The sequence below is a fragment of the Phodopus roborovskii genome, unplaced genomic scaffold, assembly GCF_943737965.1.
Source record: "Phodopus roborovskii unplaced genomic scaffold, PHOROB, whole genome shotgun sequence".
Taxonomy (NCBI): domain Eukaryota; kingdom Metazoa; phylum Chordata; class Mammalia; order Rodentia; family Cricetidae; genus Phodopus; species Phodopus roborovskii.
Genome location: NW_026126480.1, coordinates 34,561,158 through 34,586,850, shown reverse-complemented (window position 1 = coordinate 34,586,850; position 25,693 = coordinate 34,561,158). Strand labels below are relative to the sequence as shown.

Genomic DNA, 25,693 nt, shown 5'->3' with positions numbered 1-25,693 from the left:
GCTTACGGGCAGTGGCTCTGGGTTGCTAGCTCTTCAAGGTCAGGAGTACATTCTGGTTTACAAAAGGCCTTCTTAGTCACAGCACCTCCAGGGCATCTGAGCCTTGGGGACCTGGGTGCTCTTGTCCTGGCCCTGAGGATGGCTTGTGAGATGTTGTCACACCTTTCTCTCTCCACTGGGGTCTTGGTTCTCCTGGCTAGCTTCTCAGGATGGAGCTAGCTTCAAGATAGGATGCTGTCCCTTCTGAGGTTTCCATAGTGACAAATCCCTTTGAGGAGCATCTGAGGACTTTGCTGACTTTACTGTGGGAGATCCATCACACAGGTTCCATGGTGTGTTTGTCATCTGTCCAGCTCTGCCCCTGCCACCTGGGTTTCCCATGGAGTCCTCCTTCATCTCATTCTTTTGTTTTTGTTTTTCTAGACAGGGTTTCTCTGGCTGTCCTAGAACTCCCTCTGTAGATCAGGCTGGCCTCGAACTCAGAGATCCACCTGCCTCTACCTCCCTTATGTTGGGATTAAAGGTATGAACCACAACTGCCTAGCTTTTTTCCTCTCATTCTTGAGGCAAAACCATGTCCCTGTTTGCTGAGGCCATCCCAGTTTGTGGTGGACACTTTTGGTTCATATGCATGAACACATGTGCAAGTGTGTATATGAGGTGACACGTGTGTATATGCCCATGTGTGAGCTCTTACCTCTAGCTTGCTTCTTTGTAAACCTACCTGAGGGGACTAGAGTAGGCATGGCAACCATGTCTTTGCTTACTTACTCAGCAAAGGCATGTGGGCAGGCCTGTGCTCTATGCTCCATGATCTTTACTGGAGAGGCCAGGTACCCCAGACTCGATGAGCAGAGTGTCCAGTGGAGAGACAGATGATAAGCACCCACAAAGCCTCCGCCCCCATTCAGGTGTGAGGGCTGCAGGGTCACTGCAGAGAAAAGGGCATGAGGGACCCAGTGTTATTTGGTAATGAGTAATCAGGAAGTCCTTTTTCAGAGCATGAGCCCCCAGAGGGATGTCCCTAGGGCAACGGGGACAGCAGGAACAATGACTGAGTCTAGATGTTGCTTAGCGTGTGAGGACTGCAGGGAAGCCAGAGTATGGTTTCCAGGGCAGAGGAGGGGGAGGGACAGATGTGCTGGCTGATTCTTCTTCTTCTTCTTCTTCTCTCTTTCTCTTGTCATCTTGGTACATCTTTTTTTTTTCTTCATATGAGAGGAGGAACCTCAATTTAGAAAACCACCATCAGATCATCAGAGATCATCAGATTGGCCTGTAGACAAGTCATGACTGAGAGTGGTGCTATCCCTAGGCTGGTGGTGCTGGATGGCTTAGAAATGCAGGCTGGGCAAGTCATCAAGAACAAACCAGTAAGCAGCATCTTCCATGGCCTCTGCTCCAGTTCCTGCCTTGATGTCCCTCAATAAGCCATAAGGTGAAATAAACCTTTCTTCTTCAAATTGCTGTTGGTCAGAATTTTTATCACAACCATAGAAATCCGTCTAGGACCACACAGAAGGGACGAAGGTCACCTCCCATACAAGGCACCTGTGCCCAGATTTGGCTGCACTGGTTAGGGTACCTGTGAGTTAACAATACTGACACCTGGACCACAGCTCCTGTCCACTGTTCTTTGTCATTGTTTTTAATGATTTTGTAATTCAATTTGAAAATTTTAATTTCTGTCTCTCTGTATGTTTACATGTGCTTATGTATCTGTGCATGTGTCTGTATGTCTGTGCATATATCCATGTCTCTGTGTTATCTCTGTGTGTGTGTGTGTGTCACTGTGTGCATGTGTGTCTGTGTTTGTGTATGTGTGTATTTGTATGTGTATGTCCAACTGTGTATGTCTCTGTGTGTGTACGTGTGTGTGTGTACATGTGTGTGTGTGCGTGGCTGTGAGGCACCTGTGTGGAGGTCAGAGGACAGCTTTCAGGAGTAATTCTCTTCTTCTGCTGTGGATCATGGGGTTGGATTCAGGTGCTGGGGCTTGGTGAGTGACTACCAGCTAAGAAACACTTCTGGCTGATTTAATGCTTTTTGTGAGCTGTGTAGCTTAGGCTGGCCCAGAACTTATGGTAATCCTCCTGTCTTTGCCTCCTGAGTTCTGGAATCACAGGCATGTCCCACTGCACCTGGTCACTGTTGTTTTTAAGATGTGCAGTGAGTGTTGGTGGAGATGTCTCACCTTGTTCTTCTGGCCACAGTGAGGACCTGATCTATATATTCCCAACAGGGAGATGACATGATCTAATTCATTTCCCCAGAGATTGGGACAGTTGGAGGGTTATTAAGAGACAGACATGGAACCAGGTGTGATGGTGCATGCCTTTAATCCCAGCACTTGGGAGGCAGAGGCAGATCTCTGTGCAAGGCCAGCCTGGTCTACAGAGTGAGTTCCAGGATAGCCAGGGCAGCACAGAGAAACTCTGTCTCAAAACCCAAACAAACATGCAAACAAAAAGAGGCAGGCAGGGAGGCCAAGGAAGCTGTAGTTGTGGTCTGGCACAGGGACAGTGGAGATAGCAAGGTCCCCGATTTACAGCACAGTCACTGACATGAAACAGTACATTCCTACTGTCTTCTAGTCCTTAGGTTAGAAGCCTAAGTGTGTGGCAAGGGTGCCTCCTTCTGGAGGTTCAGTTTCTAGAGCTGGGAGACCTGGCCTCAGGAACTGTCAATCCTGAAAGTCCAGCCTGCTCATTTTGAGGGTCTATGGTGTCAACATTGCCTTCCTCTTGATCATTTGTCCTTCTTCTCTTCAGTTTAGTTGTTACTTTTCTTGTTTGAGGGATACAACATTTGGCAGAAGCAACTTAGGTCTCTTCTAGCTCAGGTCATGGTGGGAAGCCGTGGTGGTGTGTGAGGAGGCAGGAGCCTGGGGCAGTTTGTTCACAGCTTAGTGGCTGACTAGGAACTCAGGCTAGAATGGGGCAGGGCTGTAGCCTAGGGCTGTTCCCCACAACCCACTTTCTCCAGTGGAATTCTACAGTCTGCCCAAAGGTCCCACAGTCCCCCTAAATAGTGCTGCCAGCTGGGTGCAAGTGCTCACATGCATGAGCATCTGAATTCCTGTTCTCTTTCTCTTCCTCCCTCTGATCCCTCTGCCTCTCTCTTAGAAGAATCTTGTGAAGGCACTGCCTAGCCTGGATGGTCTGGGATAATCTCTAACTGCTGGGCTTTACCTCAGTAAAGTAAAACCCTTTTTCTGTGTATAGGAACTGCCAAAACTCTGAGGATGAGGATGATGAGGAGGCATCTTGGCAGAGGAAGCATCACTTAGCCTTCTCAGGGTCCTGTCTTGAGTAGTGGAGGATGTGTGTTGTGGGATCCCGGGCTCACTCACCTCCCTCAGTCATTCAGGTGTCCCACTAACCAGGTAAACCCTCTTTATCTTTGTTTCTTTCTGCCTAGAGAGAACTGTGGCAGCTTCAAGGCCAGGTGTGTGAATCCCAGCTTGCTCTCAGGTGTGTTGTGGAGAGGGGAAAGGGCTCTCTGCTGTTGCAGAGAGGCGTGCTGCCTCTAGGGAGCACTAATGTCCACTTGGCCTCTAACTGGAGGGTGTGGTCCATTTCCTCTCGATCAGTATTTCATAGTGTATGCCATAGTGTATGCCTCCTGTGGCTGCCTTAACAAATGACCACAAGCTTATCCCCTTAAATGATACTAACTCTTGATTTACAGTATACCTTAGCCAGCTAAAACCAGGCTGTTGCTTTTTGAAGGACCAAGGAGACATGACCCCTGTTCATGCTGATCACCAGAAATCGGTTCCTTAGAGGCGTAGGACCTGTGTCCCCACTTTCTTTCTGACTGTATGTGGAAGCTGTTTTCAGCTTTTAGAAGTTGCCACAATCCTTGGATCCTTACTTCCCTTCTTCATCTATATCCAATGATGGTGGGTGTAGATCTGTCGTGGCTGTTATGTCTCTCTGCTGTCCTTTCATCTTTCCACCTCTGCAGTCCACGACTACTTCAAGTCCCCTTGCATAATCCCTTGTTAGTCTCCCATCTCAGAGTCTGCAGCCTTCACATCAGCAAAGCTCCTTTGGTCATGTTGTCACATCCACAGGTTCTGAGAATGAAGGTGTAGAGGGGTGGGGCATTACTGTGCTGGCTTCATAGAATACTAGCTAACAGTCACAATGCCTGGCTGGATGGTCGGCAACTCCCCAGACACTAAGGGAGAAATTGTCTTTATGCTCATTGCACAGCTGAAGAAACTGAGGCTTAGCAAAGTTAACTCAAGCAAGGATCTGCACTGTGACATCAAATTGATGTTTCAGTCATGACCTCCAGCACTTCAGGATGGGACCTTATTTGGAGAGAGCATCTTTATAGCATCATCAAGTTCCAATAAAGTCATTCCCTGAGCCCTAATTCCTTGCAAAGTAAGGGGATGTGTATGCAGAGGAAAACACGTGAGCATGTGAGGAAGAGAAAGCCTGGTGACATTCTTCTCCACAGTCCTTGCAAGGGGCCAGCCTGTACCACCAGGACTGTAAGGCAGTCTGGCTGCTCCTTTCCCTCCGTCCTCCTCCTGACCTGGCAGACTGAGAACCACTCAACACCCACCCAGACATCGGCTCTCAGTTCCTCCACACCCTTCCCAGGATCCTTTTGTAATTAAACTTTCTATAGACTGAGGCTGGTCGGGCTGTGCCTAACATCCCTGGCTCTTCTTGGGGTCTCTGGCAGCGATTCGGGTTGCCATAATGAGGGGCAGTGCAAAAGTTGTCTGTCCAAGAGAGGAGGTCCTGGGCTGAAAGAGAAGCCACGCTGGGCTCCCCCCAACCACTCTGTAGGCTCTGTGTCTGTCTAGGTACACAGAACCCCACCATGGACAGCTCAGACACTGCCATGGGCAGCTCAGATGTGCAGCAGTGTGCCTTTCTGCTCCCGACTCCAGGTTTCAAGGTCTTCATTGCTATCTTCCTGCCCTCCAGACCTGCCTCCACCTTTGGATTTGGTCTTTCCCCTCTGATGAGGGTCTCTAGGGTCCCCAGTGTTCTGTGAGAGGCTTCCTACCTTCAAAGTCCAAGGATCTCTGAGCCAGCCTCTGGTTCCACTGTTGGGGTGGGGGTGATGATTGATTGAGAAGGGAACGGAGGAAGTCAATAGTCACCAGAGGGAACTCTAGGAAGGTCTGAGCAGTGACACTTTGGATGGGTCTCCCAGCCTGGCCCTCTTTGCAGAGCTTCCCACCTACAGCATGCACCACCTGCTGGCAGCCATGTTTTCTAGCTCTATCTTTCCATCCAGTAGAGCTGGACCAGTAGGCTTCCCTCTTTTGGGAAGCTGGAGGACTGGTTGTCTGGGCAGACCCCCCAAGGGCTGGGTACATGTAGAGGCTAGGGGCAGGTGAGGAAGTTTATGTTCTGGGGACTGAAGAGAGAAATTTGGAAGCCAAGGTGGCCAGAGGGGACTGGCCTGGCCTGAGGCAGTTCTCTGTCCCTGTTGCCCTTGAACTGAAGGAGAGTGGACTCTCTCCTGTCTGTCAGCCCTCTCAAATGAAAGCTCCTCCAATCAGCTTCCAGATGGAGCTTTTAGAACAAAATGGAGGGCCAACACGATGGCTCTGTGGATGAAGGTGCTGGTCGCTAAGCCAGAGAGAGACTGACCTGAGTTTGATACTCAGGACCCACATAGTAGAAGAATAAATCTGACTCCTATGGTCATCTTCAGACCTCCACAATAATATCCCAGTATACTTGAGCACGTAAACACACAAACTAAACAAAAATGCAACGAGAATGCAAACAGATCTGGGCTCTCCTGGCTTTCTTGCTTCACTCCCTCCATGAGCCCCACCTCACAGATTTTTCCAGGCCTGAGTGACCCCACCCTTCCCACCTTTCCATCTCCCCCTCCTGCTGTCCACCATGGTCTTCTGGACTGTGTTCTGTCAGTGCTCGGAGCTCATTTCTACCACAGGAGCTTGGGCTGTGCAGTGCCTTTCTCCTGGTCTTTACATGGCTGCCTTATCCTCATCCAGGTCCAGCGGGGACAATCATCTCTCATGATACCCTGCCACTCCTTGACAGCACCCGTGTCATTCAGGACACTCTTTTCATCACCATCTGTCATTTTACTCTGTTGGACTGTAAATTTCCTGCCTTACTCATCCCCAAGCTCTCAGTGTTCCCATAGTGCCTCACACAGTAGGTGCTCAGTGAGTGGGCCTTTTCTTTTCTTTTTCTTTTTTTTCACTGAAAAAAAAAAAAAACCCAAAGTGAAAGAGCCCAGAGTTCAATCGCTGGGAGCTTAGCGGCATCTGTTGCTAAGAGCTTCAGTTTTCCTGCTCTGGCTGCTGTGAGCTGTGTGCCCTGCATCTGACTGGGGACCAGCTGACAGTTGTGGATGGCAAACAGGAGGACAAAGGTAATTCAGCTCTGCCAGGGTCACCTTGAATCACCATCTATCCAGTGTCCGATGTCTAGCCTGTCTCCTGTGGGCCCTGGGTGCTGCCCCATGAGCATTCTTTGTTCTTCCGTCCCTGACTAGGGACCTTGGCTTAGGCTCTCAAGACTAGACTCTGCCTGGGGAGGTTCTGGTCTGAGCCCCAGCCCATTCTGGGTTAGTTAGCAGATAGAGGTCTCCAGAAGTCCAGGCTGCCTTCTGCTGGTGTCTCTCAGAACCCAGTGTATTAATTAGATATGTTCTTAAACAGCTGTCCTTCAAAATGCTCCATACTGTAAAGAAATAGCCCTGCCATCAAGCCAAACACTGTAGATGACAGCCCTTCATGTCTCCTGCATGAACACACACACACACACACACACACACACACACACACACACACAGAGTTGTCAGGTTCTTAGATGTCACAGTCTGCTGGGTACAGCCCCACAAGAGACAGACGTGAGTTGTTATTGGCTGCATCCCTCACCTTCCCAGAAGAGGGACCAGATTTACCTGTGTGTGCTAATGGGGAAGAAGGAAGTCCAGAGTTCCACTGCCTCCCTAGCTAAGCCACCAGGGTCTGTTCTGTCTGTGAGCTGGGGACACACAGCACAAGATCCATGGAGAGCTTGAGAAACCCACTCCCTGCATAACACCACTGCACAACTGGTGTCTCCCTGCACAGTCTCTACTTATAGATGCTGCTTTTCATTGCAGGAGGCCTAGCTGCAAAAAACTGCAGTGCATGTGGGCCTGGGGTGTGGTTAGCAGCAGAGCAGTTTCCCCGCATGTGTCACTGGGCTCAAGCCCCACACTGGCGAGGGGATTGTCAGGGTTGGGGGGCTTGTTTCAGTGATAGCTGGGCAGAGTCAGGGTCTGGGACATTTTTTTTTTATTATTATTAGAATTCTAAACTACAAGGGTAAAAGACTGCTGCTGCGGGGAAGGCTGCGGAGGAGGGGAAGTGCACCGATAGGAAGCAGTAATATTTCTTTCTAGACAGTAAACAACTGCCAAGTAAACCTCTGAAATGACGCTCTGCGAGCGTCTATGGGAAGCTTCGAAAGCTGAACGTCATGAAAGTTATTGGTTTTGTTCAAGCTTCATCTGATGCTTGCTTAAGAAAATAGATTTGGTTTCCCTTCTTGCAATAGTCTGCAGGGGAAAATCAGCTCAGAACATCTGCCTCGTGTCATCATTAGACACTTATGAATAAACTGGTGCTGGCAGGCATGGTGAGACACAAGGCTCAGCCAACTCCTGCTTATTTCCCTGCAGATTATGAGCTGAGGTCTTGGCCAGAGCGACTGTTCTGTCCCAGCACAGGGAAACACAGCATTGTCCCAGATGTCATCACTCTGGTTAAGATTTTGAGCACACAGGCTATACAATGTGAGCAGGCAAGGAACAGGGCTCGGGCTTGGTGTGGGCCAGGGGAAAGTCCTAGCACGAAGATCACAGGCCGTGTCTCCATTCTTCCATACCTTTGGTTCCTGAGCTGTCACCTGTTGAGAACGGTTGTAACTGATGTGTTCATTGCTGTGCCTATTGAAAGCCATGGGCTCCTCTGCATATCCCAGTCTCCTTTGCACTGGGGACTGGTCATGTGACTAGTCTGGCCAGTAGAGTAAAAAGAGAGGTGATATGTGTCACCCTGGACTGAGGCAGGTAGTAATACAGCCATGTTTTGAGCCCCTGAGCCTCTGCATGGATGAGCCAGGTAGGACAGGAAGCCCAGAAGGAGCCTCTAAGAGCTTGAGGTGCCTGTAACTGCAGCTGGTGTTTACTGCTCGAGTTAGTTAATTTGGTGGCTGTTGTGACCAAACATGATCCGAAGCCTTTAATATATGAAGGATTAAGCTGGGCATGGTGGCACACACCTTCAATTCTAGCACTTGTGACTTTGAGGTCATTCTGGTAACAGTGAGTGCCAGGATATCCAGGACTATGTACAGAGACCCCCATCTCAGAAAAAAAAAAAAAAAAAAAAAAAAAAAGATATGGAGGGTTTATTTTGGCTCAGGGTGGGAGGGCATGGCAGGCTCACAGCAGTGCAATGTCTATTCAGAACCCCTCATATCCTGTCAGATTAGGAAGCAGTGGCTGGAACTGGGAGTGAGCGTCAGGACTCCTTCCAGGACCCACTTTATTCAGCCAGATCCAGCCTCCTAAAGCTCCTGTCCTCCCCCAGAAACAATGCCACCAGCTGGGAGCCTGTGTTTAGACACATGAGCCTGTGGGGGATAGGCCACATCTAAACCACAGTACCACTCCAGGTAATCCAGCCACATTCTGAGTTACTGTGAACATTCTACTTGTTCGAGGAACTACCGTGAGATACTTACTTTCCCATGTGATATTAATATTCTGTATAAAATTAATATTAATAATATGAATACTGATATTCTGGTAATGTTCTGAGAAAGATTGCCTTGTTCATTTTAATGAGTGAGAACCTTTCAAAAGCCAAATGTAAGTTCTTTACTTAATTAATGGAAAGTTAGGTCACTTACAGTCCTTCACCATTTAAATAATGCTGCGACCAGTGATCTTGACTGTGTTACTTTGCCTGTGTGTAAGATGAGTTCCAGGAAATGGTGTCTCTGGTCACAGAGATACATATTTCTCAGAGCCTGCATTTGAATAAGTCTGAGGACAGGGTGCTTCTGACAAGATGTGGACAGAATGCAGACTGAAAGTGATCCCATATCTCTGTGCTTCTGTAGGTCTGGGGGAGGGGCAGGCAGTGGACCAATGTGTGTGGATGAGGGGTAGACGGGTATGTATGGTGAGTGTGAGTAGGGTGAGTGAGTGAGTGTGTGTGTGTGTGTGTGTGTGTGTGTATGTGTCTGTCTGTCTGTCTGTGTTTACTTCATAGGGTGCTGGAGGTCTTCATTCAGTGGCCTTGGGTTGGAGATGCATTGATGCTGAGGTCTCTGAGGAAAAGTAAGGTCCACTCTTATGTTCATCAGTGAGGCATGACTTTAAAACTCTTTCCTTCTCTGTCACCGTGGGCCTGGGTGGATAATGAACTTTCTAATTGGAGGGGATGGGATAGACAAATCTTTAAACGTTGAAGTCTTGCCACAGGTGCTTCTGGAGACACTGTGGGGACTTGTACTCCCCCTGCCTCCAAGCATCTGACTTTTGAGGTTTGTATGGATGTCATAGCAACTGTATCCTCTTCTGTGTCCTTTGATGGCATTGTCTGTAGAGCCCTTACCAGCCTTGATGTTTTCACTCTACAGTCTCTGTTCTTGAGTGTTTTTCATTTTCCTGGGGATCTGGGTTTCCATGTCAGCTAGCCTTTTCAAGAATGGCACATGGGTGTCACAGTTTCAAGTGCTTTTGTGTGTGAGATCAGCTGCCTGTCGCCTTTGTACTTGAACCTGCCATTCACCCTCCTGAAGCCTCGATGGCTTATGCCTCATGTCTCTCAAGAGGAGCCTGTTTCTGTTTCTCTCTTCTCCATCCTGAGGATGGGTTGGGCAACACTTAACTGTTGGGGCTGCCAGATGGTCCCTTGAGCTGGGGATGCTGTCAGGTAATCATGAACAGAAGAACACATCATTTTGAGTGGGGAACTTTGCCGGCCAGTCAGAGCAGCTGGCTGGAAGATTATCTTCCTTCGCTAGTTTGTTTGGGACATTTGTTACTCTAAAAATATGCGCGGCTGCTGTGTACTTTCATACAGGCTGTGCACTGCACGACTCCGAGAAACATTGTTTGAACAAGCCTTGGTGTGAACTATCTTCCAGTTTTGTGCAGGGTGGAGGCTCTGTGAGCTTGGCCTGGAGTGGGACTGGAGACACAGAATTCCTTTATCCCGGTGTCTCTTAGACTGCAGTCATTTTCATAGCACCTTTATAAATTTATTCCTAACAGCAAACTCGCATTCTACTGTGACTTGTTTTGTTCTGTGCTGGTTCATATTTTCCTTATATAAATGAATTTAAAGGGGAGGTTTTATATCACAATTAGAAGTGGAAAGCCAGTAGGAATTGCCTAAAATAGAAGAATTGTGTGTGTGTGTGTGTGTGTGTGTGTGTGTGTGTGTGTGTGTGTGTGTGTGTACACCACACTAACAGAGTGTGAGCATAAAATGAAAGCAATGTATCAGATGCTAGCTGGAGAATGCAACCTTTTCTCATTTTGTTTTCATCCCTGCCATATGGGGCCACCCACCCCCACCCCTGTCCCCCATGGCACCTGTCCCTCTTCTCTCAGCAAGTGTTGGAGGATCAGTTAAAAACTACTGCGTCAAAGCAAACTTTTCTCCTGGAAGTAACCCCTTTGGAGGGAAAGGGAGCCTGGAGGGGGAACGGGCTCTGTCTTAGGGTTTGTATTGCTACAATGAAACACATGACCAAAAAGCAAGTTGGGAAGGAAAAGGTTTATTTAGTTTACACATCTATATACTGTTCATCATCAAAGGAAGTCAGGACAGGAACTCAAGCAGAGCAGGAACCCAGAGGCAGGAGTTGATGGCGGCATGCTGCTTACTGGCTTGCTGCTTTCTTGTAGAACCCAGGACCACCAGCCCAGGAGTAGCAGAGGCACAATGGGCTGGGCTTTCCCTCGTGAATCACTAATTAGGAAAAATACCCTACAGGCTACAAGCCTGATCTTATTAAGTAAGGCCTTTCGCAGTTGAGGCTTTTTCCTCTCCAGTGACTCCAGCTTGTGTCCAGTTGACATCAAACTATCCAGCAGAAGCCTCATGAAGTAATTCAATGTTTATGCTCATGTTGTGAGCCCCTGGAGGGACCCAGGGAGGCACAGTCTGGCCTAGTCCTCTACCAGCTGCTGGAATATGGCATCTCCACAGGTGCCTTTGTCCTTTCACTGCTGAGTTCAGCACCCTTCAGAGTGGTGTGGCTTCCAAGCGGGGCCATTCTTTGGTTGTGTCAAATCCTTCCAACAAGTGTCTTGAAGAAAAGCAGGGGCTCTGAATCTCCTCTTCCTGTCCATGTGTTTTAGAGTGAGTCTTCTGACCTCCTGGCACATCAGATTTTTCATCCACCATTTTTCCTCCTACCTCCAGGTGGTTGTGAGGTCCCACCAAGAGCATGTGGGCATGGCAGCAGTGTGCACATGGACTGTGGTTCATTCTTGCCACGAGGGTTGGCATCTTTGCTTTCCCTGAGATTCTTTTGAACGAGGGAGTAAATAGAATGAGGGAGTAACCCCAGCTGTTATCCAAACATCTGGCTTACAGACAGATCACAAGCCACTCAGGGCCCTCTCTGGCTCTCAGGTTCTGCAATTGGACCCTAGAGTTCCCTAGCCCTTCTCCAATCCCAGGAAGCATTTCTTCAAGGGAGGCAGCTCCATGAGTGGGCCATGGCCTCCTGGCTACCCTGTAACTGCCCTCTCCTTTTCAATTTCTCTTCTAAACATGCATTTGGGGAGGGAGAATGGGTTGGACATTGAAGGATTCCTGCAGCTAGCAGGGAAGAGCTCTCAGAAAGAACCTTGGGAATAAAGACAAAGGGCCATTTGCTGAATGCTGACTTCACACCAGGCCCTTGGAGTATCTCATCTCATTGGACAGAAGCCTGCCTCTGTCTAGGGTGATACTGGCTGCTGCAGAAAGAGCATAGGTTTCCCTGTTCACAGGCGATGCTTGCTTTCCCACTCAAGTGACTCTTCAATGCAGAGATTATGGAGAAAGGCAGTTTCCTTCTACCTGGTGACTTAAGGGCTGGGATTCCCACTTGGCTTCTCTGCCATTGCCTGGAGGAAAGAGAAGGCCGGCTTCTATATAAGAGCCCCCGTGGGTGGTTCCATACACCACTCACACTCACAGGAGTGAGACTCAGTCAGGAGACCTCATCCAGATACAGGGCATGCTGGCCTGGCTCCATTTCTGGATGTGGAAACATTATCTGGTAGATAGCTAGCAAGCTTATTACACTGCATATACACTAGGTGATAGTTGTGTGGAAAGTAAAAGCTTGGCTTGGAGTGGGGCTGGGGACACAGAATCCCTTTATTTCCATGTTTCTGACTGCAGGCATTTTCATAACATCTTTATAAATAGAGGTGGAAACTAAAAGCCAGAGAGTCTGCCATGGGCCACAGAGTTCGTAAATGGTAGAGAGAGGACTAGACATGAGTGCTAACACTGTGGTATTAAAAGATTTGTTTTGTGTTTGTGAAATAGAATCTTGCTATATAGCTTAGGTTGGCCTTGAACATGCAATCCTCTGTGATGGCAGGTATGTATCACCATGCCCAGCTAGAGTGTCAATAACAAATAAGAATTTAGGTTCTGTAGGAATCTCATAGAATGAATCTGACTCCTTGGTTTACCTACAATTCCTCAAATGCCGGAGCAGAGGCGTCTGGAGGCCACGGTGGTGCCAGTCAGGGTGCCAGCAGGGGCTCTGTCTTCAGTCTGCCCTCCACTTGTAGAGACCATTATCCCCAGAAAGATGTCCCAACTCTGGACTCCTGCCAGGAATCAAGGCCTGACACCATCTGTAAGAGATAAATAAATCGAAATATCATCAGCGAATAAGTGTGTGCCATCTGCTGCCCTGTCAGTTCAACCGGCAGAGGCCTCCAGAGAACTCCAAGAATTGCTTGCCAAGGCTCCGCTGCCAGCCTGGTATGAGAGGAGAGGCACCCTGCAGGGCCTGCTGGCCTGCTCTGCCCCCCACCCCGCCCCGCCCCGGCACTGTTCCTTCCATCTGGCCAGCATGGGGCTTCGCCCTTGCCCATTGTCTCTTAACGTACTGGCACATTTACTGGGGACCAGACTCTGATCTTTTATGACCTCCCAGCAGGCTGAAATTACCTACTTAGAGAAAGGTTCCCATGAGCACGTCCAGGGCTCTGGCTCTTTGTGGGGCCAGTCTCAAGACCAGAGTCCAACTTGGAACCAGCCTGATCCAAGACCCTGCAGCTGGGTCTCTCCTGGGAAGTTGCCAGCTCTTCTGACAATCTAGGGGAGGCCTCTTCGGAGACTTCCCACAGGATAAATGGGGTTCTCTAGATCCTGCCAATGCTACTAAGAGGCAGTGCAGGACAGTGTCTAGAACAAAGGCTCTGTGCCATACTGCCTGGGTTTGGCCTCTGACTCCCCTGATGGCTGAGTGATGTTAGACTCAAGTTTTCCATGCTTCGGTTTCTTTATCTGTAGAGAAGAGGATGGTAATAGCACCTGCCTCTTAGGGCTGGTGGTGTGCTGGTGAGCCGCATGTGTAAAGCACTTGGAAAAGGGCTTGATACAAAGGATACACACTGTGTGGCTACAGAGCAGGGAATGGTGGCACCCATATCTCCTTATAGCACTCATGAGATGGACACAGGAATGACCCAAGCTCAAGGCCAGCCTGAGTTACAGTGAGTTTAAGGCTCTGTACTACATAGCCTCTCTTCTAAACCAAACCAAATCAAACCAAACCGAACCAAACATCTCCATGTTAACAAATGTAATTTGTTGGCTGACTTTGTGAAGCCAAGGTTACCACTGCCCTCCATCTCCTGCCTGTCTCCCACCCTTACTGCAGAAATCTCAGCTTCACCATCTGCTAGGGTGTCGAATGAAATCACAGTCCCCAGACTCAGCCAAGGTTGGTGGGCTCCCCGCATCCCCTCTCTCACCAACCAAGCTCTACTGCCAGCAAAGACCAGAGCTTCTGTGTGTCCATGCCAAGGGCAACTTGGCTAATCCGTAGCACTCCCCGCATCTCTGCCAGCACTAGGCATCTGTCTCTGGCCTCTTTCCTTGTTTCTGCTGTGGCTATGCCAGGTTCCCACCCCTGCTCCTGCTGAGCATGCAAAATTACGGCTTCCTGCTTCTGGCTTCCAGTGATGCTCAGGGCTCTCCAAGTGGGAGTAAACCCATCTTACCTGAAACCCAGGGGAGGAATAAAAGACAGCTGTCATAAATTGAGCCAAACCTGGGGCAGGTGCTCTGCATTCTACTATTTCAGTCTGTCCACAAACCTAGAATGGGGGGTGTATTAATCCCTACTTATTCTCTGTGGTTTTGCCAATCAGCAGTCAGACATAATAAAAATAGCAAATAGAAAATCCCAGAAGTATAAAATTTATAAATTTTAAGTGAGGAGGCATTCTAGGCAGCGTGATGAGGTCCAGCGCTCTCTGGTCCACGGGAGTCCTCCATTTGTCTGGTGTGTCCATGCAGTATAAACTCCCCTCCCATCAGCCATTCTCTACAGATTGACGATCGATTGCAGCATCATGGGCAGGAAAGAGCAGCTTCACAAAACTTCTCTTACATTGTTACTGTGCCTAAAAGAGCACACAGTATCTACAGGACCTGGGTCTCTGTGGTTTCAGGCAGCTGAAGATCTTGGGATGTATAACCCGTGCATAGGAGGAGGCCACAGTATAAAGATAGACTTCCACTTGGCAGGCGAGGAAAGGGATCAGAAAGGTGGTCCAACATACGAAAGTTATGCAGCTAATTAAACCCAAATCCCATTTTCCTTAGAGTACCTTCCTTTTGAAGAGGGAGCCTTGAGACCTGTGATGAAAGTCAGCAGGGGTGGAGCCAACTCCTTTGCAGGTGCTGCCTGACTTAAGCCTGAACAAGCTAAGGCATCTTGTTCACACCCATTTGCTCATTTAGTCCTCCTGTCAATATAGGAGGCTACAGTGATAATCCTTCATCGGGGGAAAAACTACCAATTATTGGTCTGGTATATCTTGCTTAACAGGTGGCTGAGCTGGGATTTGAACTCATAACTGCATAAACCCCCCTTTAAACAGCTCAATCTGCCCAGCCTTCTGTTGACCTGGGGCACCCTGTCTTTTCCTATAGTCTATACAGTAATGTATTTCTCAGTGGGACCTAGACTGCAGGAGCAACCTATTGTGGTGACACTGTAGAACCTAGCCTGGATGTGGAGTCAAAGTGAGCCAATTTTGTCCTGACCAGTGGTGTACTCACTAGATTCCTGGGGACCTCCTTCCTGTCTGGGCCAGCTCCCCAGGATCTGAGTACAGATGGGTCTACTGATAACTTAAGCTGCCGCATGAAAAGCATCTTTTGGATTCCAGTCCTCTAGCCAGGCCCTTGAAGATCAGGGGTTGTAGCAGGGACAGAGGTCTGGGCTGCAGAAAGCCAGCAGCAGTCCTGGGGGAATGGAGCCCTGGGGTTCAGGAAGTCACGGGCTTCTATTTGTCTCATTGAATGTCTTCAAAAGATTTTTTTTTTTACCCAGTGTCTGAGGTTTGTTTCAAAACAACCCCACAGTGGTGGGTGGGGAGTGCATGGAGGCTAACAGAGCTTTGTCCTGGCCAGAGGTGCTCTCACTGGGTTCCTGGGAGCCCCCTTTCCTGTCTGGGCTGGCTCTCCTGGGTCTGAATCAGGAGCTGATATAAAATGAGACATAGTTATAAGACATGGACTTTCAGAGTTGGGTATGTGGGTTGGGTCTCTACCATGAGGCAGATGGTTGGTGAGCAAGGTGGGGTCCTAGTGACAGAGTGGGAAGATGCTTGATCTGGATCTTGAAGGATGAAGAAGATCCTCCTGCACAAAATGTTGCAGGGGTGAGTAGAAAGGGTCAAGACATAGAGGGTGTCTTAGGGCTTCTATTGCTGTGATGAAACACCATGACCAAAGCTGCTTGGGGAGGAAAGCTTAAGTTCCACATCACAGTCTATCACTGGGAAAGTCAGGGCAGGAACTCAACAAGCAGGGCAGCAACCTGGAGACAGGAACTGACACAGAGGCCACAGAGGGACACTGCATGCTGGCTTGTTCCTCATGACTTGCTCAGCCTGCTTTCTTATGCACCCAGGGGTGGCATTGCTCACAGTGAGCTGGGTCCTCCCACATCAGTAACCAACCAAGAAGATGCACCCTAGACCTATTCCACAAGCCAGTCTGGTAGGGTATTTTCTCAGTTGAGGCTCCCTCCTCTCAAATAACTCTTAGCTGGTGTCAGTTGACATAAAACTATCCATAACAGAGGGTCAGATGGGAGGTGGTAACCCAGAGAGTGAAGGGTGGCACTCAAAGACATGATTTCTACAGGGCTGGTACCAGGTATATACCCGTGATTCCTACACTCAGGAAGTCAAGAAGATCATGAGGTCAGTCTGGGCATGAGCTGTCTCAAAAAGCCAAACATAAAACCAATATAAAAGATAAAGTGTCTATGATGACCGCAGAGTGTTCTGGTTCTCTGCTTGGTGGCAAAATATGTTGCCCTCAAAGCCACCCCTGCCCCACAGTGTCAACAGCCTTCCCTGTGTCCCTTCCCTCTTTTTAGTGCATCTGACACATCTTGTTCTGTCCTCTGCCTTCCCTGTGCTTGCTCGTATGCTTGCCACCTATCCCTCAGAGCATACCTCTGTAGAGGTCGTGCAAAGGCAGACTGGGAAAGGCTTTCCACTGTTTCTTGCACAGTCACGTCTCCAGCATCCTGGAGTGTCCCAGGCAGTGAGGACCAAGACTCTTGTGCCCATGAAACTTTGTTGGTTGCTGAATACAAGTGACCTCCAGGTTGTGGAGATGCTGTCATATTCAGAAGAGCTGGGGTGCTGATGAGAAGGTTTGGGTAGCTGATGCACAAAGATGCTCTGGGGTCAGAACGAAGGTTGTGTGAAGGCTGAGGTTTTGTCTTCCTGGCTCACTTCTGTGTTACCAGCACCCAGAACCAAGCCAGGCACACAGTAAGTTTTCAGTGAAGTTTGACAGAATTCAGTCGCATGAGTTTGAAAGGCTGATGTCTCTCACTTAAGGGAAGGTTGCTTCTTTTTTTGTTAGTGTGTATTCTACAGGATAGGGGCTTCATTATGACATTTGCACACATATATGTGACATACTTAGGTCATTTCAACTCCTATCATCCTTCTTCTTCCCAAATTCTATGTTCATGTTTTTAAAATTAAATTAATTATTACCATTGCTATTACTAGTTTGTGTATATGGCTGTGAGATGTGTATGGGTATGTGTGCCACACTGAGTGTGTAGAGGTCAGAGGACAACCCTATGGGGTCAGTTCTCTCTTTCCACTCTATATAGTCCCGGGTATACACTCAGGTCTCTGGCTTGTGCTGCAAGCACCTTTATCCACTGAGCCATCTCTTTGGTCCATTGTCTTTTCCCTTCAAATCTAGATTTTGTGTGAATGAAAACACGATTTTTGTCTTTGTGATACTGTTTATTTTCCTTAACATCTACTCTTTCTGTTTTCCTGGAAATGACAGTGTTTCACTCTTTATGGCTGAGCAAAACTCCTTTGCACGTGTTCCCACATCTTCCTTCCCCACTCACCTCTTGCTGGGATCGTGTCTGGTCCTAGAACTTCACTGTTGTGAATACTGCTGTGATAAATATGGGTGGGCAGGGAAGAAAAAGTATATTTTTAGGACTCAAAATTAAACACTTTTAGCTAAGCTTAGTACATGGATTTTGATTTTTGAGAGAGAGAGAGAGAGAGAGAACATGCTGTATGGGGTCGGGTGTGGGACCTCCAGGCTGCTTTAGACACTGCTCTCACAGTCACTTCTAAGGTCCAGGACAGGCGTGTTCTGTAGACAGTCAGGACAATAAACAGGCAAACAAACAAGACTTGCAGGCCTGCCGACACTCTGCTCCTCCAGACCCTGGGGAGTGAGGGCCTCCTGGTTGCTAGGTCTTCACCCTGTCTGTGATGCTATAAATAGCCACAGTACACCCTTGGGAAGGTACCATCTGCTTCCTGCCAGGCCCCAGTGACCCAGATGGCCACTATGTCAATTCTCATTCAACCAGACAACAAATGTTCTAACTATCCATACCCATAGACTCTCTTCAGTCACCACTGGCCACTGACATCTTGAGCCAGTGACTGGTACAGGCTGCATGCTGAGTCCCACTTGTGGGTCTCTGAGGGTACACTGCCATGGTGAGAAGGCCCCCTGTTGTGTTTATCTGAGCTGTCCTGTTACCAATAAAGACCCGGGAGTCAGATATTGGGGTGGAAACCTGGTAGAACGAAGAAGCAGCAGAGGAGTGACCAGCTGACCTTCCCCTTTCTCTCTACACATCCCGGACCAAAAAAGACTGTGAATCTCCAAGTCCCTCCCTATTCTTCCTGTGTATCTCTATCCATCTCCTTGCATCCTCTGTACTCTATGGCTAATTCTCGTCAACTAGTTGCTGGCTCCGCCCCTGATCCAAGGTTAATTTTATTAACACAGTCTTAGGGTTTTACAGTGCAATCAAATATCACCCAACAGCACCCGCCAAGGCTGTGGGAGTGATTGTGCCTTACCTCTGCTAGGTGTGTAAGAGCCCATGTGTTTATTTCTCTAGACACAGTGCCCGCTCCGTGGGGGAGGGAGCAAGTCAGCCTCCCCACAGCTGAGGATCCCTTCTAGCCTCCGGGTCACACAGCATTTCCACAAGGTCTTGGGCACTCTCCTGTTCTTCTTTTGGGATACCAGATTCTTGCTGAGCTCAGCTTTTCCCCTTCCCCAGGCCAGTACTCCCCGGGGGCCTTGCCATCTCTTCAGGGTGCTGCTCGCGAGATTCAAACCCCATCTCCTCTGGCATCGACTCCCCACCGCCAGCAGAGTCATCTTCCACTGAAGCAGGACCACATCACCTTTTGGGGCACCCTGGGGATACCAGGTGCCCACCGATGCACGTTTGAATCATCTGGGGGGCTTTAGACCCATGGAATCAGTCTCTGTGTGTGACCTCTTCCCTAGTGTGGACCTCTGAAATCTAATGACCTCAGGGCCCTTCCTATACTCTTCAGTTCATGGTCCAATAAAGAATGCTGCCATCAGGTGGCAGCAAGATGACAGTGCTCCGGTCTGGCCTCAGGCTTATATGTATGTGCATGACAGAAGGGTCAGTGAACTTGTCTTTGGTTTATATCCCTCATATCTGTTTAATTAAACATATCAACTTAACAACACCAGACACATTGATGCTGGTGCCGTAAGGGCCACTTGTAAAAGCAGCAAATCAATATGGCGCCCGGCAGCCTCTCTCCCTTTAATGTCTCCTGATTAATCTCTTTTGTGGAGGCTAAGGCATCTTTCCTGTTTAGATGTCAGCTGTTAGGCCTTCTGTTGTTGAAGTTCCTATCTTCCTCATGTCAACTCTATGATTTTTCCTTAAATGTCAGCTTTGTCCTGCATAGGCGCTATAGGCTGAATTGGACCATATCTGCTTTGGGAAACAGAAATAAAAGTGCGAGAGCCATTTACTTAGTCCCCATGTGTATTTCCCTGTCTGCCCAGAGTCATGTTCCCAGGGGATTCCTTACAGGACCCAGCTGCAAAATGTGGCGGCAGCAGGAGTGACAGGAGATGGAAACCGACCAGCAAAGAGAATAGAGGGGTGGGGTATTTCAGGGCCTGGAGTTTGGAGTCTGTAGTCCTGAGCTTTGTAATCTGGTCCATTATTTGCTGGCTCTGTGGTCTTGGGTAAATTACAGAAAGCTCAGAGCCTCAGCTTGTCTCTAAAGTGGGGATTCTTGTAGGTTATTATGGGATGAAAAGAATGTAAGTGCTTTCCCATGATAAAACAACCCCACAAAAGGAAGAGACAGCCTCAAACACAAAAGACAAAATATTAGTTACCTTTTTGTTACTGTGGCAAAATACCATGACCAATGCAAGTTATAGAAGAGTTTATTTGGGTTTATAATTCCACAGGGATAAGAGTCCATGATGGCAAGGAGACATGGCAGCTGGAACAGAAGCTGAGGGCTCTGCTTTAACCCATAAGCAGGTAGCAGAGGATAAACCCCAGCTTTTGTCCCCTTCCCCCAGTGAGGCACTTCCTCCAGCAAGGTCACATCTCCTAACCCTGTCTTAGTCAGAGGTACAATTGCTGCAGTGAAACACCATGACCAAAAGAAAGTTGGGGAGGAAAGGATTTATTTGGCTTCTATATCACTGAATGAAGTCAATACAGGAACTCAGGGCAGGAACCTGGAGGCAGGAGCTGATGCAGAAGCCATGGAGGAGGCTGCTTACTGGCTTGATCTCCATGGCTTGCTCAGTTTGTTTTCTTATAGAACCCAGGACCATCAGCCCAGAGATGGCACCATCCACAATGGGAGGCCCTTCCATATCAATCACTAACTAAGAAAATGCTCAAGGGCTTGCATACAGCCTGATCTTATGGAGGCATTTTCTCAGTTGAGGTTCCCATCACTCAAATGACTCTAGCTTATGTCAAGTTGATGTAAAACTAGCCAGCACACTACCCAAATAGTGCCACCAACTGGGGACCAAATATTCAAATGCCTGAAACCACTACAGACAAAAATCAAAAGCTTCAGACTAAAAAGGATAAAAGTGGAAAACCCACAGTTAACACAAACTTAATGGAATGAGACGATTGCTCCGGGGACAGGATGAGGGGGTCCACTCCTGCTGCTTCTAGTCAACATTGTACTGTAGGTTTAGTCCAAGCAGATGGCCTCAAAAAAGAAAGAAGGAGACCAGGACTGGAAAGAGAGCAAAACTTCCTGTACTTGTACATGACATGAGCTTGTATTTTGCACAACAAATCCTGGGAACTCAGTAAGAGCCATCAGACTTGGTGAATGAGTTCAGTGCGATGGCAGCATGTAGCATCTGCATCTAAAACTGATCGTATTTCCAGATACCAGTAGCAAATAACCCAAACGTAGAATGAAGGAAAGGACTCTGTTAATAATCACAAGATAGAGAATCGGGAAGTTACATAGCAAAAAACACCAAGCCCATTCTTTGAAAACTACAAAACGTTGAAAGAATGCAGGTGGACGTAAAGAAGACGGGAAGGCGGCCAGTGGTAATGGAAGGAGGACACCATACTGAGCTGGCTCTTCCACCCCGGGTGCCCTCCAGATTTGATGCAATCCTGAACAAAATTCCCACTTGCTTTTCTGCAAAAATCGACAAGCTGGTCCTAAAATTCACATGAAAATGCCAGAAACCCGGAATAGCCAAAACAAAATTTAAAAATAATTTATTTATTTTTATTTTACGTGCATTGATGTTTTGCCTGCATATATGTCTGTGTGAGGAGCCATTTCTCCAGGCCCACCAAAACAAAATTTAAACTCAGAATTTCTAATTTCCAAACTTACTACGAAGATAATATAGTGCTGGCGTAATGGCAGCCATGAAGAACTACCACATACAAGATGGAGCCTGCACTCATGCTGATGGGTTTTTGCCAATGTGCCAAGACAATTCAGTGCTGAGAAGCCATCTGCAGTAGTGGTGCCAGAATAACTGGGACCCATGTGCCGATGCTGGACCCTTTCATAATAGACCCATGGCGAAGTGCAAGTATCAAAGGTACAAGGTTTGAAGATGGAAGGGGTGAATCTCCATGAGATGGGTTAAGCAATTCTTAAATACAATCCCAAAAGATGCAGGATGAAGAAAAATGCAATAAGTGGGTCTTTATTAAGGCTTTTATCTGTCATGTATCTATCTACCTCCCACCTACCTATGATCTATGACCTGTTGATCTGTCATCTATCATCTATGTATGTATCATCTATCTTTCTATGCCTACCATATGCTTTTTCATACTTATCCAGGCACTTACTAGATATATAACCAGGTCACTTCAATGATAACCCTAGTCACAAAGGGCAAGTAATCCCCAGTATTGGGAAAATAGGGGCCTCCTCCACTGTGGGTGGCGCAGCTGTTTAGGAGACAGCCTGTGTCTTCTTGAGGTCACGACCCATGATTTTACTCCCAGAGAAGGCCCTAGAGAAACAAAAACTTGGCCAACAAAAACCTTGTCCATGAACACAAGCAAATGTCCCCAAAAGGAGCACATACCCAATGTCTATGGGCTAGAGAATGGATCGCTGAAATGCAATTAACAGTACTGTCTGCTTTGTCTCCAAGACTCGGTGGATGCTGGAACACTCCTATAGAGCAAACTGGATTTAGACTAGTTTCCCCCATGCTCTGCAGTGCTGCCACATGGTCCCCAAGCTATCTGTCCTTCCACATTCTCTGCATGGAGCCTCTTCCCTTTGCCCATTATCCTTAAGCTTGGGACTTCCATTAAGTAAAATAAGGGTTACCCAGATACAAGAATGGTGATAACAAAGAGGCTACTGAGGAGCTGACAAGAGGTTTTGTATACAGTGTGGATTTATTGCTCAGAGGGGTGGGGTTTAGAATGAGTGTGGGCAAGCACCATGCTGTTACAAATGGAGAGTGACGAAAACATCTGAGTTTTTTTATTTGTAGAATTTTCCATTTATTACTTTGAGACTGTGGTTGACAACAGGTAACTGGAGCTGCAGAAAGCAAAACAAAGGGATGTAATTCTGATCAATGACGTGCCAATACACTATACACCTCAGACACCTAAGGACCATGATGCTAAGAGAGGGAAGCAGTCACAAAAGGCCACTGACTGGAGAATGCCATTTCTGTGAAATCCCACACTAAGCAAACCTAGACAGAAAATAGATTAGTCATAGCCTAGGGCTGGGAGGGTTGGAGGAAGGGAGGATGGACTGCTAATAGGTACAGGGGTTCTTTTGGAGACAATGAAAATGTGGAAAATTGATCGTAGGGATTGTCACCAAGACTTGTGACAATACTGGGGATACATAGAAAATCACTGACCTCCCTTAGAACAGTGACTCCTGGGCCATGTGGATTATACTTCAAGCAAAGCACTGTTAAAGGTAAAAGACAGCAAAACCCTGGCATATAAACCTTAAATATGACCTAGAGCTAGGCTTGGTGGGAGCTGGAGCCAGAGCTGGTGCTGGGAGCCTGCCCTCTTGAGGCCCAGGGGAAAGTCAGGGTCCACCATATTCTCACAGGCCCATGCGGATGTTTTAATTTCTTTTAAGTGGGCAACGTGCTTGATACTTAACACATTCATCTTTATACCAACGAGGATGTAAAATATAAATTTTTTGAGACAGTGTGCTGGCTAGTTTGTTGTCAACTAGATCCAAGCTAGAGTCATCTGAGAGGAGGAAACCTCAAATGAGAAATGACTCAATAAGATCTGGCTGTAGGGCATTTTCTTATTTAGTGATCAATGGGGGAGGGCTCAGCCCATTGTGGGTGGAGCCATCCCTGGACTGCTGATCCTGGGTTCTATAAAAAGGTAGGTTTTGCAAGCCACGGGAAGCAAGTCAGTAAGCAACACCCCTCCTTGGCCTCTGCATCAGCTCCTGTCTCTAGGTTCCTGCCCTGACTGCTTTTGATGATGAACTGTTACACGGAACACGGAAGTGTAAATGAAATAAACCCTTCCCCTCCTAAGTTGGTTTTGGTCATGGTGTTGTCAGAGCTATATGAACCCTAGCTAGGACAGACAGAGTCTCACTATCAAGTTTGGACAGTCTTCAGATTCATGATCCTCCTCCTAGCTCAGCCTCCTAGATGATGGGATTATAGGCATCTGCCACTAGACCTGGCTGGAATATCATTTTTGACATTGGTTTTCTTTTCTGTGTAGGGAAGAGCTCATGAAGGCAATGAATCCAAGATCCAATCAGTGTGCTGGTCTGGTCTGAATTTGAATACCCCACTTACCTCCACAGCTTTTGGGGAAATAACATATCATTAAAGAGAGTTTAAAACTATTTATTCAAAATCTAACATTTCTCCAGGCCCACCAAAACAAAATTTAAACTCAGAATTTCTAATTTCCAAACTTACTACGAAGATAATATAGTGCTGGCGTAATGGCAGCCATGAAGAACTACCACATACAAGATGGAGCCTGCACTCATGCTGATGGGTTTTTGCCAATGTGCCAAGACAATTCAGTGCTGAGAAGCCATCTGCAGTAGTGGTGCCAGAATAACTGGGACCCATGTGCCGATGCTGGACCCTTTCATAATAGACCCATGGCGAAGTGCAAGTATCAAAGGTACAAGGTTTGAAGATGGAAGGGGTGAATCTCCATGAGATGGGTTAAGCAATTCTTAAATACAATCCCAAAAGATGCAGGATGAAGAAAAATGCAATAAGTGGGTCTTTATTAAGGCTTTTATCTGTCATGTATCTATCTACCTCCCACCTACCTATGATCTATGACCTGTTGATCTGTCATCTATCATCTATGTATGTATCATCTATCTTTCTATGCCTACCATATGCTTTTTCATACTTATCAAAATCTAACAAAAGAATCCATTTTCTTCCTTTGAGTGGAGATGTGGTTGAGCTTGAGCCCTGGTCCTTACGTGTGCTTGTTGCTCTGCCACTAGGCCAGCTCCTCAGCCCTGTTCTCCTTATCGCTCCCTTCCAGAATGTTCTTGCTGGTCAACACATCTCTCTTTACATTGTTGATCATAATCTGAGCATCACTGTTTTGCCATTCAGCCCAGGCTGGTGGTTTGGCATCTCAGAGCCTTCCTGTTTTCATCTGTAAAGGGAGGGTCTGACCTCCCCGTGCAGAGCAGAGGGTGGAAATAAGCATGCCTGAGCACCAGCCTGCTGTCCACCCCAGGGTGCCTGATGGATCATAGGCAGGAGTGACACAAATCGGAATGGAGACAACTCCTTGGAAGGACTTTCAAGCCCCCTGTGATCATGTTGTCTTAGCCTCATTTACCACCACAGCACTGGGGGCCTTGTCATTGTCACATGGCTGCCAGGAAGCTCAGGATCCAGAGCCCTTGAGGGAACTTTGAGAACTATGGAGGCTCCTAACAGACAAGAGCAATTGGGGAGCTGAGAGGACCCTGGATAGGCCAGTGGAAGCCTTTCTGAATCCACAGTGGGAATTTGAGCTATCTTCTATGGAGTGTTATTAAATGTGCATGTGTGTGTGTGTGCGTGCACGTGCACAGGCATATGGTTCATGTGATCAGCATACAGAACAGAACTGGATGAGTTTGGGAGAATTGGAAGTACAGCCTGGGTAGGGTGGTGGCCAGAAGGAGATGAAGGGCAGGAGGCGAAGGAGCTCAGGCCTTGGCTTAGCCAAGATGCAGAGCTGGTGGTTCCCACCCAAGCTCCTGGCACAGAGTACTGCTTGGAATCCTGATTATAGAATTACCTCATGGGTCTGGTTGGGGTGGTGCTGCCTCCCGGACTCTCGGAAGGGGTCAGGCAGATTGTGAAGCTGTGTCCTCCTATTCTGAAACCCTTCTTTTCTTTCCCAAGGTGAGAAATGCCGCAGCTTCATTGACCTGGCCCCCGCTTCAGAGAAAGGTAAGTAGTTAGCTCTTCCCTCCCTGGGGACCTGCCCTGGTCGGGTAGCTTGCAGAGCCTGGGGAGTCTCTCCTGTAGCCATGGAGCTTCCAGAAGGTGGCTGTCCTGTCCCACAGCACTGTTTGTCTCTGGGTGTGACAAAGT

General features: G+C 47.9%; 1 protein-coding gene across 2 annotated transcripts in view; it reads left to right on the top strand.

Annotated features, from left to right (window-relative positions):
- Positions 1-25,693, top strand: part of Gsg1l (GSG1 like) — a 184,777-nt gene that overhangs the window by 35,978 nt on the left and 123,106 nt on the right. For both annotated transcript variants that reach the window (XM_051192912.1, XM_051192911.1), the window contains exon 2: positions 25,502-25,549. In XM_051192912.1, the coding sequence (XP_051048869.1) occupies positions 25,502-25,549 (48 nt within the window). The remainder of the gene's footprint in view (positions 1-25,501; positions 25,550-25,693) is intronic.